General features: G+C 45.3%; 1 protein-coding gene across 1 annotated transcript; it reads left to right on the top strand.

Moving 5' to 3' along the window:
* The first annotated feature begins 517 nt into the window (after positions 1 to 517).
* Positions 518 to 13606, top strand: acvr1bb (activin A receptor type 1Bb). The gene is made up of 9 exons (XM_080846605.1): positions 518 to 649; positions 8365 to 8610; positions 9207 to 9461; positions 9857 to 10087; positions 10769 to 10936; positions 11083 to 11239; positions 11532 to 11656; positions 12127 to 12257; positions 12425 to 13606. The coding sequence occupies exons 1-9, from the start codon at positions 586 to 588 to the stop codon at positions 12548 to 12550; spliced, it is 1503 nt and encodes a 500-aa protein (XP_080702731.1). The 5' UTR covers positions 518 to 585; the 3' UTR covers positions 12551 to 13606.
* The last annotated feature ends 313 nt before the right edge of the window (positions 13607 to 13919 follow it).

Here is a 13919-nt window from a genome sequence, read left to right as displayed (position 1 = left end):
TCTAGGCTACTGTTCCACCTAGTAGACTATTTAGAAAAACACCAGCCGCTTACGTTATTTTGACAAAAGTTCCCTTTACCCAAATAAACACTCATTTAAGATCCTATGTTATATCCTTAATGATACAAATGTTCGCTTACAATTACAATTTCTCCGTCAAAAACGATACATAATCGTAGGGCTGGTTAATAATTACAACAGCCATGGATTGCTTCCCTTAAAATGCCAACGCGCGCATCAGGCTTTGTTAAACATTATTATGTCTCGATTTTTTGTTTTGGTGGTGATTGATCCGATTTCTATATTTTTACCCCGAGTTTTGTGTTTACGCATTCTGCTACTGTTTACGCTTCTTTACTTTTACTGTCCTAAAGGAAAAATAAATAAAGATTTGTATCGTCGCCCTCCAAATAAAATCTCCTGTAGGCCTAATCCCTCCCCTTTAAATCACCCTCCTTTAAGCGCATCCGCGTCTCCTGGCTTGCAGTGGTGTGTGTGTTGTGCGTTTGAGGTCTGCTTCCTCCTGTCAATACACCACTTCAATGTAGTAGGCTGTTACTGAGATGCAATGGGGATCCTGTGATCATGGATAAACATCGAATGGTTTTATCGTTATTGGTCCTGGCTGCTTCTTTTGGACTATATGATGGTGAGTCCGAAGAAGTTTATCCTCCATCTCGGCGACGTTTTGTTCGTTATATTTATTTATTTTCATCTCTGGGCTACCGCTGAATTTGGCATTTCCTACAACATGGCGCTTGATTTGGTAACTTAGCGAGCCTAAGCTAGCAGGGCACCTATTTTTGTTGCGTGTTGTGAACAACAGAAAATAGCCCAACAAGCGCTGTCGCCTCCTTGGAATGAGTGATTATTCGTTGTACGTTGGTTGATACGTTGTTTAATTACACGTTTGTTACATTGTATCTGATTTGCAGTAGCTCTAAGTAATACCGTGCTAATACGAACTAGCCTATATGCTTGGTGCTGGTCAGCAGTGTCTGTTTTGGAGCGTGGGATAAGCACCGCCGTCCGTCTCCTTAAGGCTGTTATCATGTTGCAATGCCTATCAAGTATGCGGACGAGCTACTCAGCTCGAAATAGTCATTTTATATATTTGAAGTTATTAGAGTCTGACTTGTCGGGACGATTCCAAATGATTGTGGGGTTTTCTCATTTGTTTGTAAACAATAATAACAACCTTGCTCAAGCCTAGTGCAAGTCTGGTCAAGCCGGTTTCATCAGCTTTGGCTAGCTAACTTTAACTTCAAATTGACAGCATAGTTAAATTGCAGAGCTGATATTAAAGTGTGTTGCTGTCATTCGCTCAAATATATTAGCTAGTGTTTGCTTTTTGAAGCGCAAAACTCACAGCATTTTCCAAGCTTACATTCATTCTACTTGAATGTTGAGGAGGTGTGCGATTAAGCTTGTTTTTGTGACATAATCGTCCCTTCACGTGTATCATATGAGCCTCAAATTGTTTGTGTGGTATTATGAGGAGGCATACTATGTGACATTATTGTGTATTGATGCATATGTTGAGACTGTGAGGTCTTCATGTTGCTGCTCAGTAGCTGACCTACTTAAGTAATTAGCTTGCCAGATAGTTGGACTCACTGGCCTTCTTTGATCATTGGATGATTTCGTGAAGCTAGCGAGATCTCCTGCCAACTAGGATCACTTTCAGTGCACATGTTCCTTAGATAACCTCTTCATCCATTACATGGATACATGTTCTTCGTCCATTATCAGTTTATTCGATAATCCTTTACAAATTCCAAAATGCTGTGGTGTATCTTAAATGTATCTCTACAGTATATTGTTTAAGTACAAGCAAACTCTGGTTTTCTTGTTGATGTCTTGTTCTTAGTCTTAGTCTTTTGTGACTACGTTGATGGTGGTGACCTAGTCTAGGGGTACGGAGTGGGCATTAGATCCCCCTCCCCAACACCCCTCTTCCATCTGTGAGGGCCAAACTGTGGACCTCATTTGATGGGTAATAGATGTCTGGTCTAGTGCACACAGTGATAACAGTCATTACAATGAACCCCATAGGCCATAAAATGGCATCTCTCTCCCTCTTCCTCCCTCTCTCCTTCTCTCTCTCTTTATGGCGTCAAAGCAAAGGTCTTCCTCCCTCCTCTCTCACTGCCTTGAGCAATTTTATACATAAAGAGGGAATACACTCTCTTTTTGTAACACACAGACACAAAGTGTTACGTTTCCTTGCCCCTGTGAGAAAGCTGTAGAGTAGAGTAAAGTAGAGCAAATAGCACCATGAGCACCATCATGTGTCAGCCATGGCTGCAACCAAGAACTGCCTTTGTAAGATATGCAACAGTGTTATCTTGGAAGTAAAAATATTAGATCAAGCATGCAGCCATGTTTTTCCCATGGACATGTTATTTAGTGCACGACTCAAGCGTGTACCGAGATAATTCATTCGCAAACAAAGGGATAATGGGGATTTTTTTTCCAAGCTTCTTATCTAATCGGACCAGAATGGTTTATAGAAGCCGTATTTAAGGTTCACGGCCTCCCCAAGCAGTTTGAAGAAATTGCGGGACTTGTTTCAGGAATTTGTGTGTCCACTGTCACACAATTTTCAGTTAACAACAGCCTGTTTGATTTCCTAAATACGTTATTGTCACTCATATATCTCCTGAACGAATGTGACTGAATGAATAACACACACTTTGACGTGATGCATTGACACAGACCAAGATCAGGTTACTAATTAGGGTGGTATGTAGTTTCCCCACCCACACACATAATGGGCCACCATTTCTGCATGGAACATGCGACCCCACAACAGGAGACCTACCATATGAAAATACCGGAAAGCACCAAGACGTGTTTTGAAAAGTTAAAACCAACATGTGGTTTTATCGCATATTACTTGTGATGAATGTCTTGTTGGGTTGCGTAAATGAAACTTCATGAATGACTCACAAGAAACCAGACTCTGTCATGAGGTAACATGACGGGCAGCATAGACCTGTTCTTATCACCTGGGTCTTGCTGAGAGACTGAAAGTGGGCTTGTGGTTGTCTAGCTTTGAAATCCAATGACTTGTGGTTGCAGATGGGACTGTTTCCGCCCACACTCCACAAGTCTTCATGGCAACGCCCACGTACCGGGCGAGACCTGTTTCACTTTGAGTAAGGCGGGGGTATGTATTCATGTGTGCGCGCCAACAGAGGAGAACGCAGAATTTGACAGTGTCACCACAAACTTTTACTTTAAAAAAAAAAAACCAAACATATTGAAGCTTCTTGGGTGTGATATGTGTAGGTATGTTTATGTGTGTGTGTTTGTCAAACAGGTGGTCTTGTGTAATGCCCCCTCTACACCTATTCTGAGATGGAGGCTCTCCTATGTGTTTCTGGGGAGAGGAGAGAGGCTGTGTAAAGTGTGGTGAAGAATATGATGGAGCTGTAGCCACAGTACCAATAGGGAAATGCTAGGGCTTGTAGGATTGCCTGGTTCGTTGGGTATGTGTCCCTGCATGTCTGTGTTGGTGTTTGGCAGGAACTGAGGAATACATTGTATGAAAAAAAAGGGCAAAATGCTCTGTTTGTGGCTAAAAGACATTGCATTGAAATCTCTGTGCTGACAGGTTTGTTCCCAAAACCATGACGGGCTCTAATTCTCCACTCGTTTTACACACACACACACACACACACACACACACACACACACACACACACACACACACACACACACACACACACACACGTAGAAATTAAGGGTGCAGTAGAAATGGGTGAGCCTTTTGAACAGCAGATTTAGTCCACATCCCAAGCCTAAAACAGGATAAATCTTTTGAGAATCAGTTGGACTCCCTTGCGCTTTACAGGGTCTTAAATAGCCAGATGGTTGAAAGAGTATGCGTGTAAGCCCACCTAAATCGTGCCTCAGAGCATCTTTATACAGGCCTATGTAGTTCCAGTGTTTTGTCTGAAAAACACATTGATGCAAGCAATACCTAATCTCCCATTCTAGATTATGAAAAAAGATGATGATTATGAGAAAATCAATTTAGGCATAATGCCTCTTTAATTGCATATGAACTACAAAGGATCAGCCATTTCTATTTAGGAAATGATATTGGCAGAATAATCCTCCATTTGACACCAGGCAATGATTTTGTTGATGGCTTCCAGCACGCACATGAGAGGCGTTAAAATAAGGCTCCCACTCACTGGACTGGGCATAACCTTCTGAAATGCCACACACATTTCAAAATTGATCTGGAGACGGTGACCTTTTATTTATAAACTTCAGTGTGGAAAGTGGAGGTCTATGGTTATGTCAGCACTTAATATCAAAACCGCCTAAAAATATCTGCAAAAAAGCCAAGCGTAAGGTTGTGTAACAACCTTGAACAGCACTGATAATGAATTCATCTTCTGTCTGTACTTCTTCATACTTTATTACTTATTTATTACTTTATCATCATTATTTAAAAAAAAAAAAATCCTCTTTCAAAGTATCTATGAGTGCTCTCTCTGAGCACCTCTCCGTGGCCTGATGTGCACCTCCCAAATTTTGTAACTATCCGTCTCCGTCAATTCATCGCTGTTTACCTTGTGGGTAGTAGCATGCCAACATTAAATTGCTTGCTCAGACACCTTGCAAATCCCCTCAGTAAAAAAAAGACAAACAAACAACTTCTATGTACAAATACGACCATCTTTTTTGGGGGGAATTGCTTTGCTACACCCACCAACCGATGGAGAACTGTTAAGGTTCACGAGTCTGTCGAAGCTTGGCCACACAGTAACGCTGTCGTAGAAGCATTTTTCGGCCTTAAGCCCTGACCTCTGTATCACTGAATGAACTCAATAGAGTCAATGAACTGAGTGAAGTCAGTATGACATCCTGTGTGGCTAGGGTTGGAATGAATGATTTCTTGTGGATTTTACAGTTACTCTTCCTTCTCCTTTTATGACAGAGGTGTCAAATTTGACCAGTGCGTCATGCTAACTGGTCTTTTCACACACACTGAGAGAGAAAGAGAGAGAAAGAGAGAGAGAGAGAGAGAGAAGCCCAAACACATTTTGTGTTTTTGATACCACATGGAAAATCAAAGTGGACCCAAAAGTAAAATAACTTGTGTCAGATTGTGAAAAGTTCTTTGAATATTTACCCTTCAGTGTAATTACTGATGAGGTCAAGTCAGTCAGAAATCAAGGCTACAGGATGAAATCTGCGATAGATAAGATTTATGGCACTTTGTAAAAATTACACTTCCAAGCCTTCCAAGCCTTGAATATTTGTAGCTGTCAGGATAGCAAAGACATCGGTTTATGTGGTTTTAAACTTGACTTTAAGCTAGCTTTGTTTTTGCAAAATAAAGAACTGGTGTCCTAGTGTTTCTAAAGCTGTTGCCGCTGTTGTTTTCATAAGTGGAATGAACAGGCAATCCACATTTTGGGGTCCTTTATTCGCTCCTGCAGTGAGGAAGTATGTCTTTGTATAGTCCTGTGGCCCTCTGTCTCAGTCACTGTCTAGACTTGGGTTTTACAACTGTAACAGCTGGTCACGCCAACTATTTACACCCATGAACTAACACCCACCCACCCACACACACACACACACACATATACACACACACACACACACACACACACAAACACACACACACACACACAGACCTCTACGGGGTTGCATGAACTCCATCAGCCCCCCAAATCCTGGCGCTGTCTCCCTCCCCAGTCCCCCTCTCACCCCTTGCTTAGAGAGGCCAGTGGGATAGCAGGCCTGGACAGAGCTTACACCCAAACCACCTCCATCCCCTCAAATTCGGAGGCACCCCCGCCCCACCCACGCCCCCCTGTAGTCCTACAACTGCTCCCCATCACAGTGGGCCAGGGCTTAGTCCAAGCACCAGCCCCCTACCCTGCCCAGACAGCCCCACACCCGGCAATCCACAAACTCAAGAGGATTTGCCCCTTCCTATCACCAGCGCACAGAGCGGCCACGTCCTCGTGCACACGACTGTTGTTGTTGTTGTTGTTGTGTTTGCGTGGGTGTATCTGTGTTCGTGTATGTGTTCTTTTTCACTGTGCGCTGGATTTGTGTCTGCCTGTACTTGATAGGTGCACATGCACACACACAAATGCACACACACACATGCACACACACACACACACACACAAATAAGATGGGCTCCCTTTAATGCTTAACGGAGTAAAATACGTAATAATGTTCCTAAATAGAGGCTCCAGACATATCTCAGCACTGATCCGTTTAAATTGTGGCAGATGGTTTTTCTCCGTTTCCCCCCAGTGACGTTCAGGCTCTAGCAGCAAGCAGCAGAAACCCCCAGCCTCTGTTTACTCCTCAAGCCCACTGCTGCACCCAGCTCCTCCTAATGCCAAATGTTATTAACGGCCGCCCATGGTGAAACGCACGCCGTGCCACAAAAGACAGACTCTTTCTCTGGTGCCCCTTTTCCATCAAAGAACAAAGGTTTAGCTCGGAAGTAACGTCAACCGCCGAACGAGTGACTGGGTGAAGTAAAAGCTTAGTCAGGACTTAATGATCTACTAAAACACTGCGGGGGGGGGGGGAGGGGGCATTTGTGTCTTTTAAAAATCGGCAGGACGACGGGATTTGATGAAACAAAAGGGCTTTTATGGTTTTAGTGGGCTAATGGCAGTGCAAATGTGACCTTGGTGCTATTTCCCTCTGGGGTGTAACATTGCTGTGGTAACTGGAGACGTGCTCCCTCCTGTTAGGCTCCTCATCTGCTGCAGGACCATAACCCAGTCACAGGTTCTGTCATCTGGAGGCTCTGGTGGAGAGAGTCCCAGAGGAAAAGGGTTTGTTTACTTCATGTGGCCTCAGTAAGGCATCTGTGTGTTTGTGTGTTTGTGTGTGTGTGTGTGTGTGTGTGTGTGTGTGTGTGTTTGTGTGTTTGTGTTTGTGTGTCTGTGTCTGTGTCTGTGTCTGTGTCTGTGTGTGTGTGTTTGTTTGTGTGTGAGTGTGTGTGTGTGTGTGTGTGTGTATGTGCGTGTGTGTCTGTTTGTGTGTGTCTGTGTGTGAAGAGAGAACAAGGCTTTTGTTTGACGGCCTCATGCATTGAAGACAACCTCACACCCAGTAATTGTTGTTGAGTATATACTGTTGGGAGAGAGAGAGCTAGAAAGAGAGAGAGAGAGAAAGAGAGAGAAAGAAAGAGAAAGAGAAAGGGAGAGAGAGAGAGAGAGAGAGAGTGTGTGTGTGTGTGTGTGTGTGTGTGTGTGTGTGTGTCTTCACTCTTTCCACAAACCTGATTTCCCCTCTGTTCAACCAAGCTGTCTTTGTCAGCATGCTATCAGTACGTGCAGCTCGTGCAGCAGACGTTACATGAGCAGGAAGAGCAAAGAGCTCAGAAGAAACCCAAAGGTCATGCGTTTGATTCCTTGGAAACGCAACACACAACACACACACTCCAATAAAACCAGCACCCCCTCTGTGCTTTAGGTCACTTTCCATTCAGATGTTGTGTAAATAAAATGCAGCCCAAACGTGTTCCGGCCACATCCGGTTGGCGAGAGTGCTTTGGGAAGGAGAGCTCTGGGATTGAGCTGGTAATCCATAGTAATGGTTTTAGTGTTGCTGCTGTTTGCTCATTATGTCATGGCAATAGGGTTAGGAGTGGACCACATCCTCCCCAGAACTGATTCAGGGACAGCAGTCACTGTACAGCAGTTGCAATAACACAATTGCACTTTGAATTATGGCTGTCATCAGAGATTATTAATGCACATGGTTCATGTGTCATGGTTCAAGGCAAAGGCCATGAGTACTGGGGGGGGGAGGACGTGGGCTGTTGTCTGTGTGGAGAGAATGATGCATGAATATAAACATGGCTTAGCCCGAGAAAAAGAAACACCAACAAACTCTAATTTATCTGCTCCTCGCTGACAGAACAGGTGATTTTTTTTGCCGAAATGGAAATGTCTGTTACCAGGTGGAAGCATGAAATGACCCTGAAACTGATAAGGGCTGAAAAAATACAACCTTGTTAAAAATGTATTGCCTAGTCGAGCTGTGATTCGGTGCTTGTTTTTCTCAATGCTGCTCTAAATGCACCCCCTGGTGGTGGAAAAGTATACTACAAGAGAAAATAGCTTGGCAGTGTTTGTGTATGTTGTCCATTAGGGTGTCTTGCCATTACAAGTGTGTTTGTAACCATGTTGTCCTTTGAATATTCAGTTAATTTAAAACACAACCCACCTCATTTTCAGCCTGATTGTACAGTCATCTAGCAGGTGCGTTTATGCAGAGCTATTTAAGCCCTCAAGCAGAAGGCCTCATTAATGCAGGCCGGTAACATAATCTGTATTCCTCGCTCTCTCTCCCTCCCCGCAGCCCTGCTGTGTAACTGCACCAATGCTGACTGCGAGAAGCAGGGCTACCAATGCCAGACGGACGGGGCGTGCATGGCCTCCACCTCTGTCATCGAGGGCGTGGAGCAGCGCGTGCGCGCCTGCATCCCCCGCGACCAGCTGGTGCCCCCCGGCCAGCCCTTCTACTGCCTGAGTGCCGAGGGCTACCTCAACACCCACTGCTGCTACAGCGACTACTGCAACAGCATGGACCTGCAGGTGCACCCAGGTGAGGCCCCCCGGGATGGCAGTGCCAAACCTCTCACAGCAAATGCCTCAGTTACAGAGCGCTCACACGGTTCCGTCGGAATGCGTTGATCCGTTAAGGGGCGACGGATCCCCATTCACTTTGAATGGGGTTTCGTCATTCTTTGCCGAATTGAATTGTGGCTCCGTTCAGTTCGGCAAAGGATGACGTCACCCCATTCACAGGGAATGGGGATCCGTCGCCCTTAACGGATCAACGCATTCCGACGGAACCCCCTACACCAAGACTCAAATTACACCTGTGGCCTAAGGACACATATTGTCTGCATGTAACTTCTCAGTCGACCTGTTGATTGTCATTTGTCACCCATTCGGTCACAACCAAGCTATCCACTCTCTCTATGTCTTAAACCACTATCATGTAGTACTACACGGTCACCTCATTCTGTAACATGACAGACACTGTATAGAGCACACACAGCAAAGGTTAAGTTTATGGTGTTAAATCTAAGACATTACCTGTAACTGGTGTCTCTTTACCCTCTCCCTGTGTGTGTGTGTGTGTGTGTGTGTGTGTGTGTGTGTGTGTGTGTGTGTGTGTGTGTGTGTGTGTAACAGTGACAGCCTGGCCGCCTCTGAGTTACGCTGAGGGCTGGGGTCCGGTGGAGGTGGCGGCGGTTGTGGCAGGACCGGTGTTCCTGCTGTGTGTGGTGGTGCTGCTCGCCCGCTTCCTCTTCCAGCACCACCAGAGGGCCTACGGGCACCGGCACCGGCTGGACGTGGAGGACCCCAGCACTGAGCACCTCTACCTGGCCAAGGACAAGACCCTGCAGGACCTCATCTACGACCTCTCCACCTCAGGCTCAGGATCTGGTAAATACTAGTTCATTGTTTCCTATGAAAATTCTCGAGTGTGTGTAATATTTTTCATTTCTTATCAGATAAAGGCATTCAGAGGTCTCTCACACAGACACACTAAGGTGTATTTTTTGTATTAAAAGTTTGTGTGTGCATAAATATCAGAGAGTGCTCATCTCATCACAAAAACTTAGACACAGAACTCCCCAACATAGACTGGTAGAAATGGACGTGACACTGCAAAGTTGTAAGTGGTTTCGGCTGACCTGAGAACAGAGTTGTAGTAGGACTGTTAAAGAAGAAACACCCCTTAAACTCCTCTGTGTCTTTCCCCCTCCCACCCTTGCCTGAGAGGAGGTGATTTTGCATTTACCAATTGAATAACCGTCACATCTTGTCCCGTTTTGCAGGTCTACCTCTGTTTGTACAGAGGACAGTGGCGCGGACCATCGTGCTTCAGGAGATCATCGGTAAGGGCCGCTTCGGCGAGGTGTGGCGGGGGAGGTGGCGAGGCGGCGACGTGGCCGTGAAGATCTTCTCCTCCCGAGAGGAGCGCTCCTGGTTCCGCGAGGCCGAGATCTACCAGACCATCATGCTCCGCCACGAGAACATCCTGGGCTTCATCGCCGCCGACAACAAGGGTAAGACAGACTACTGAGCCGAGTCTGCTCATGAAACCAGATCCAACAGGTCCTCATGGTGATTCATCTGTGCCTCATGAGAAGGTACCAGTGAAGGTCCTTGGCCAAATTTGACCAATCTGTTAACAAATGATAAGTGTTAAACAAAATTACATTTGGTTTTAAAAGTGAAGGATGTAGAATGTTAAAGCAGACTTATTTTGCTTTTCCGGTTTTCCCCTTTCTTTAGTGTTAGGTAGTTTTTTGTGCATGGAAACGGTCTGCAAAGTTACAAAGCCAAAAGCACACACCAGTGGGAGTAACTCTCTCCCACAGACATAACCTTTATCAGATGCCTGAACCGGAAGCCTTTTCCCTTTGTTACATGATGAAAAAAATTATGTGTTTTTGGATCGTTGAAGCATGTAAAATCTATTCTAGTAAACCCCAAACATTAAATAATGTACATTGGAAATGAGCAGAAGAGGTTCTCCTTAATATACCCAAAGAAATCCAAAGCATTCATTAATTTATGAATGACCTCTTACAGCATCTTCAGCAACTCTAATCGTTTCAGCTTTTTGACTCAAGTGCTAACGGTACATACAGTATGTGTTCTTTGCATTGTGTATTGATAAAACACCATCCAAATGTGTATGTGTAAATTTATTCACGAGTAACGTCTGACATAATTTCCCCCAGATAATGGCACGTGGACTCAGCTGTGGCTGGTGTCAGACTACCATGAGTACGGGTCTCTGTTCGACTTCCTGAACCGCTACTCGGTCACCATCGAGGGCATGATCCGGCTGGCCCTGTCTGCAGCCAGCGGCCTGGCGCACCTGCACATGGAGATCCTGGGCACGCAGGGTGAGCAGCACCACTTCCAGACAGCCATGAGTCCAGACGGGCTTGGCATGTAGACCCGCGCGCTGCCATCTCAAAATAATTCTGACTCTAAATACTTTTGACGTTGAGTGGTCGACTAAAACCCATTCCTCATGTTTGCTGTGTAGGCAAGCCAGGCATTGCTCACCGTGATCTGAAGTCCAAGAACATTCTTGTCAAGAAGAACGGCACCTGCGCCATCGCGGACCTGGGGCTGGCGGTTCGCCACGAGTCCATCACAGATACCATCGACATCGCACCCAACCAGCGGGTCGGCACCAAGAGGTAACTGCCCACAGCAGCCATTAACCACACTGTAGTCAGACATGGAGCCGGCGGGATAACTGTCTGGGTCATTCCCATCTGGGATGGTCAAGGACTGTGATTAACTGCATTCCTGGCTGGAATGAGATGCCAATCTCTTATTTAGGATGGGCAACATCTGCGTTTCCATCACAAACTCATTTGGGTCTGGGTTCTTATAAAAGATTCTTGACAAGGAGAGTATTTGACTAATGAATACTAATGAAAGGCCGTTGTTAATGCCTGAAGTGACCTCTGGTGTTTACCTCTTCAGGTACATGGCCCCGGAGGTGCTGGATGAGACCATCAACATGCGACACTTTGACTCCTTCAAGTGCGCCGATATCTATGCCCTGGGGCTGGTGTACTGGGAGATTGCTCGGCGCTGCAATGAAGGAGGTGAGTGAGTGTGTGTGTGTGTGTGTGTGTGTGTGTGTGTGTGTGTGTGTGTGTGTGTGTGTGTGTGTGTTCGGTGTGTGTGTTAGCCTTCTTTCTTTCTGAAGTAACAACCTAAAAGTGGGAGATAATGTTCTATTTGTGAAATAATAATACGTTTTCAAACCATTTTTCATGGTTCATTTTTATGGTGTGAATTTAACAGAGAACTGCATATTGACAAAATCTCTCTATTTTAAATGATATATTATCGATATAATCATAGTTTTGGTATTGTTACTATTATTGTTGTAGAAATTGATTGCTTTTTTTAAATGGTTATGATTGTTTGATTATTAATTGAATTGCATTATTCTTATTACTTGATTTTCTAATTGTTGTTTCCACTCTTTTTATATTTGGTGTGTGTGTGTGTGTGTGTATGTGTGTGTGTGTGTGTGTGTGTGTGTGTGTGTGTGTGTGTGTGTGTGTAGGTATTCACGAGGAGTATCAGCTGCCCTACTATGACTTGGTGCCCTCTGACCCGTCTATAGAAGACATGAGAAAGGTCGTGTGTGATCAGAGATTACGACCCAACATTCCCAACTGGTGGCAGAGCTATGAGGTACACACATCATTATCAACACCTCCTCAACACACACCCATATCACACTCACACTCACCTCACACTCCCTCACTCCAGTGTCATGTGTATTATTGCATTACATACATCGTACTTGTCCTTTCGTGCTTTCCTTCCTATAATTGTCTTTTTACTCTTTTATTTTGCAGGCGCTGCGCGTGATGGGAAAGATCATGCGCGAGTGCTGGTACGCTAACGGAGCGGCGCGCCTCACAGCCCTGCGCATCAAAAAGACCCTGGCCCAGCTCAGCATCGAGGAAGACGTCAAAATCTAAGCAGACTCCGGGAGGAAACATTTGTGACGATCCGAGAACTCAGCAATGAGAGAGACAACTGTCCTGCTACTGCAAAGTATCCTGCCAGTCTGAACAAAAGCCGCCGTCCACAGATTTGTGACATGGCCTACCTCACCTTCTTCTGCCAAAACTACTGAGAACTACAGTACCCACAGTCCTCTCCTTTTCCTGCCAGTTGTCCCATCCTCCACCCCCTACCTCCAGCCCTTCCTACTAGAATGGCCGTCGACTGCAACTACTGATCTTACTACTTTAACTATTACGTTCAACGGCAACCACTATTACTATGCCCCCTATGTGAATATATGACTATATCATTATTTATGGTGGGTATATATGACTGTATATTTGTCAATTTGTTTTCGTAGTTCCCCAAAAACTTGCGTCTATTTAAAAGTCTACTGACTCTTTGCAATACTTTGACCCGTGGTAAATAGCTAATATTGGCACAGAGGTTCTGTTAGGATGTTTTTAAAGAACCCTCTAGTGTTTGGATTCACTGGGCCCTTTTTTATGCACACGAGCAGAAGCGTCTGCCCCTCTTCTACTCTCTCCATCTTTCTCAGCGTAGTCAGTGCTGTGTTTGCAGTTAGTATGTCTTTTTTTTTCTTTTTCTTTTCTCGGGTTATTGTTTGGCGCGGGATGCTGTGGGTCAGAGGTTAGTAGACTAACACCGCTCAGCAGTGAGCACGGCTCAGAGCAGACCGCTAATCTGTAGCGCTTAGCCTAATCTGGAGGCCCGCCGCCGCATACACCCACTCACAATCAAAGATGGCAAGGGGGTTGCAAGAATGACGGAGGGAGCGAGAGATTAAAAAGAGGAGCCTCGCGACCCGCACGGACCAGGGCACAAGCTGCCGGCAAAGACTAGCACTTTTCCATAAAGGACAAACGATACTGTCTGTAAGCAGACTGGGCACTAAACCTCATGCATAGATGCCTCTTTGTTTGAGTCCTCGAGAACCTCATAAGTATTGACCATAGGAAACTGTAGCCCAATATTGAAACAGTCAAACAAAAGCCCAATAATGAAACAGTCCTTTGTAAACCTTTTATAGTGGAGGGTTGGGGGTGGGGGTGGGGGTTGGAATGGGGGGGGGGGCATTAGTGTGCACTGCATCAGGTGGGATAATGTAGCATTTGCAGCTGATGTAAAGTGGCACTGAGTTGGTTGGCGACAAGGTTCCCTGGTGTTGATAAATGGCAATCAGCTGATGGTTGGCACGCCATTCAGTTTCTGAAGAGCACTTTGATGAAGCACTGATGTTCTCACGAGACCACAGCCCTGATGTTTTTGTTAGGATCACACTACACTGTAGTCAACACACTGCACACCAAGGAACGGTAC

This window comes from Sprattus sprattus, assembly GCF_963457725.1.
Source record: "Sprattus sprattus genome assembly, chromosome: 10".
Lineage (NCBI taxonomy): Eukaryota > Metazoa > Chordata > Actinopteri > Clupeiformes > Clupeidae > Sprattus > Sprattus sprattus.
This window is presented reverse-complemented; position numbering and strand designations above follow the sequence as displayed.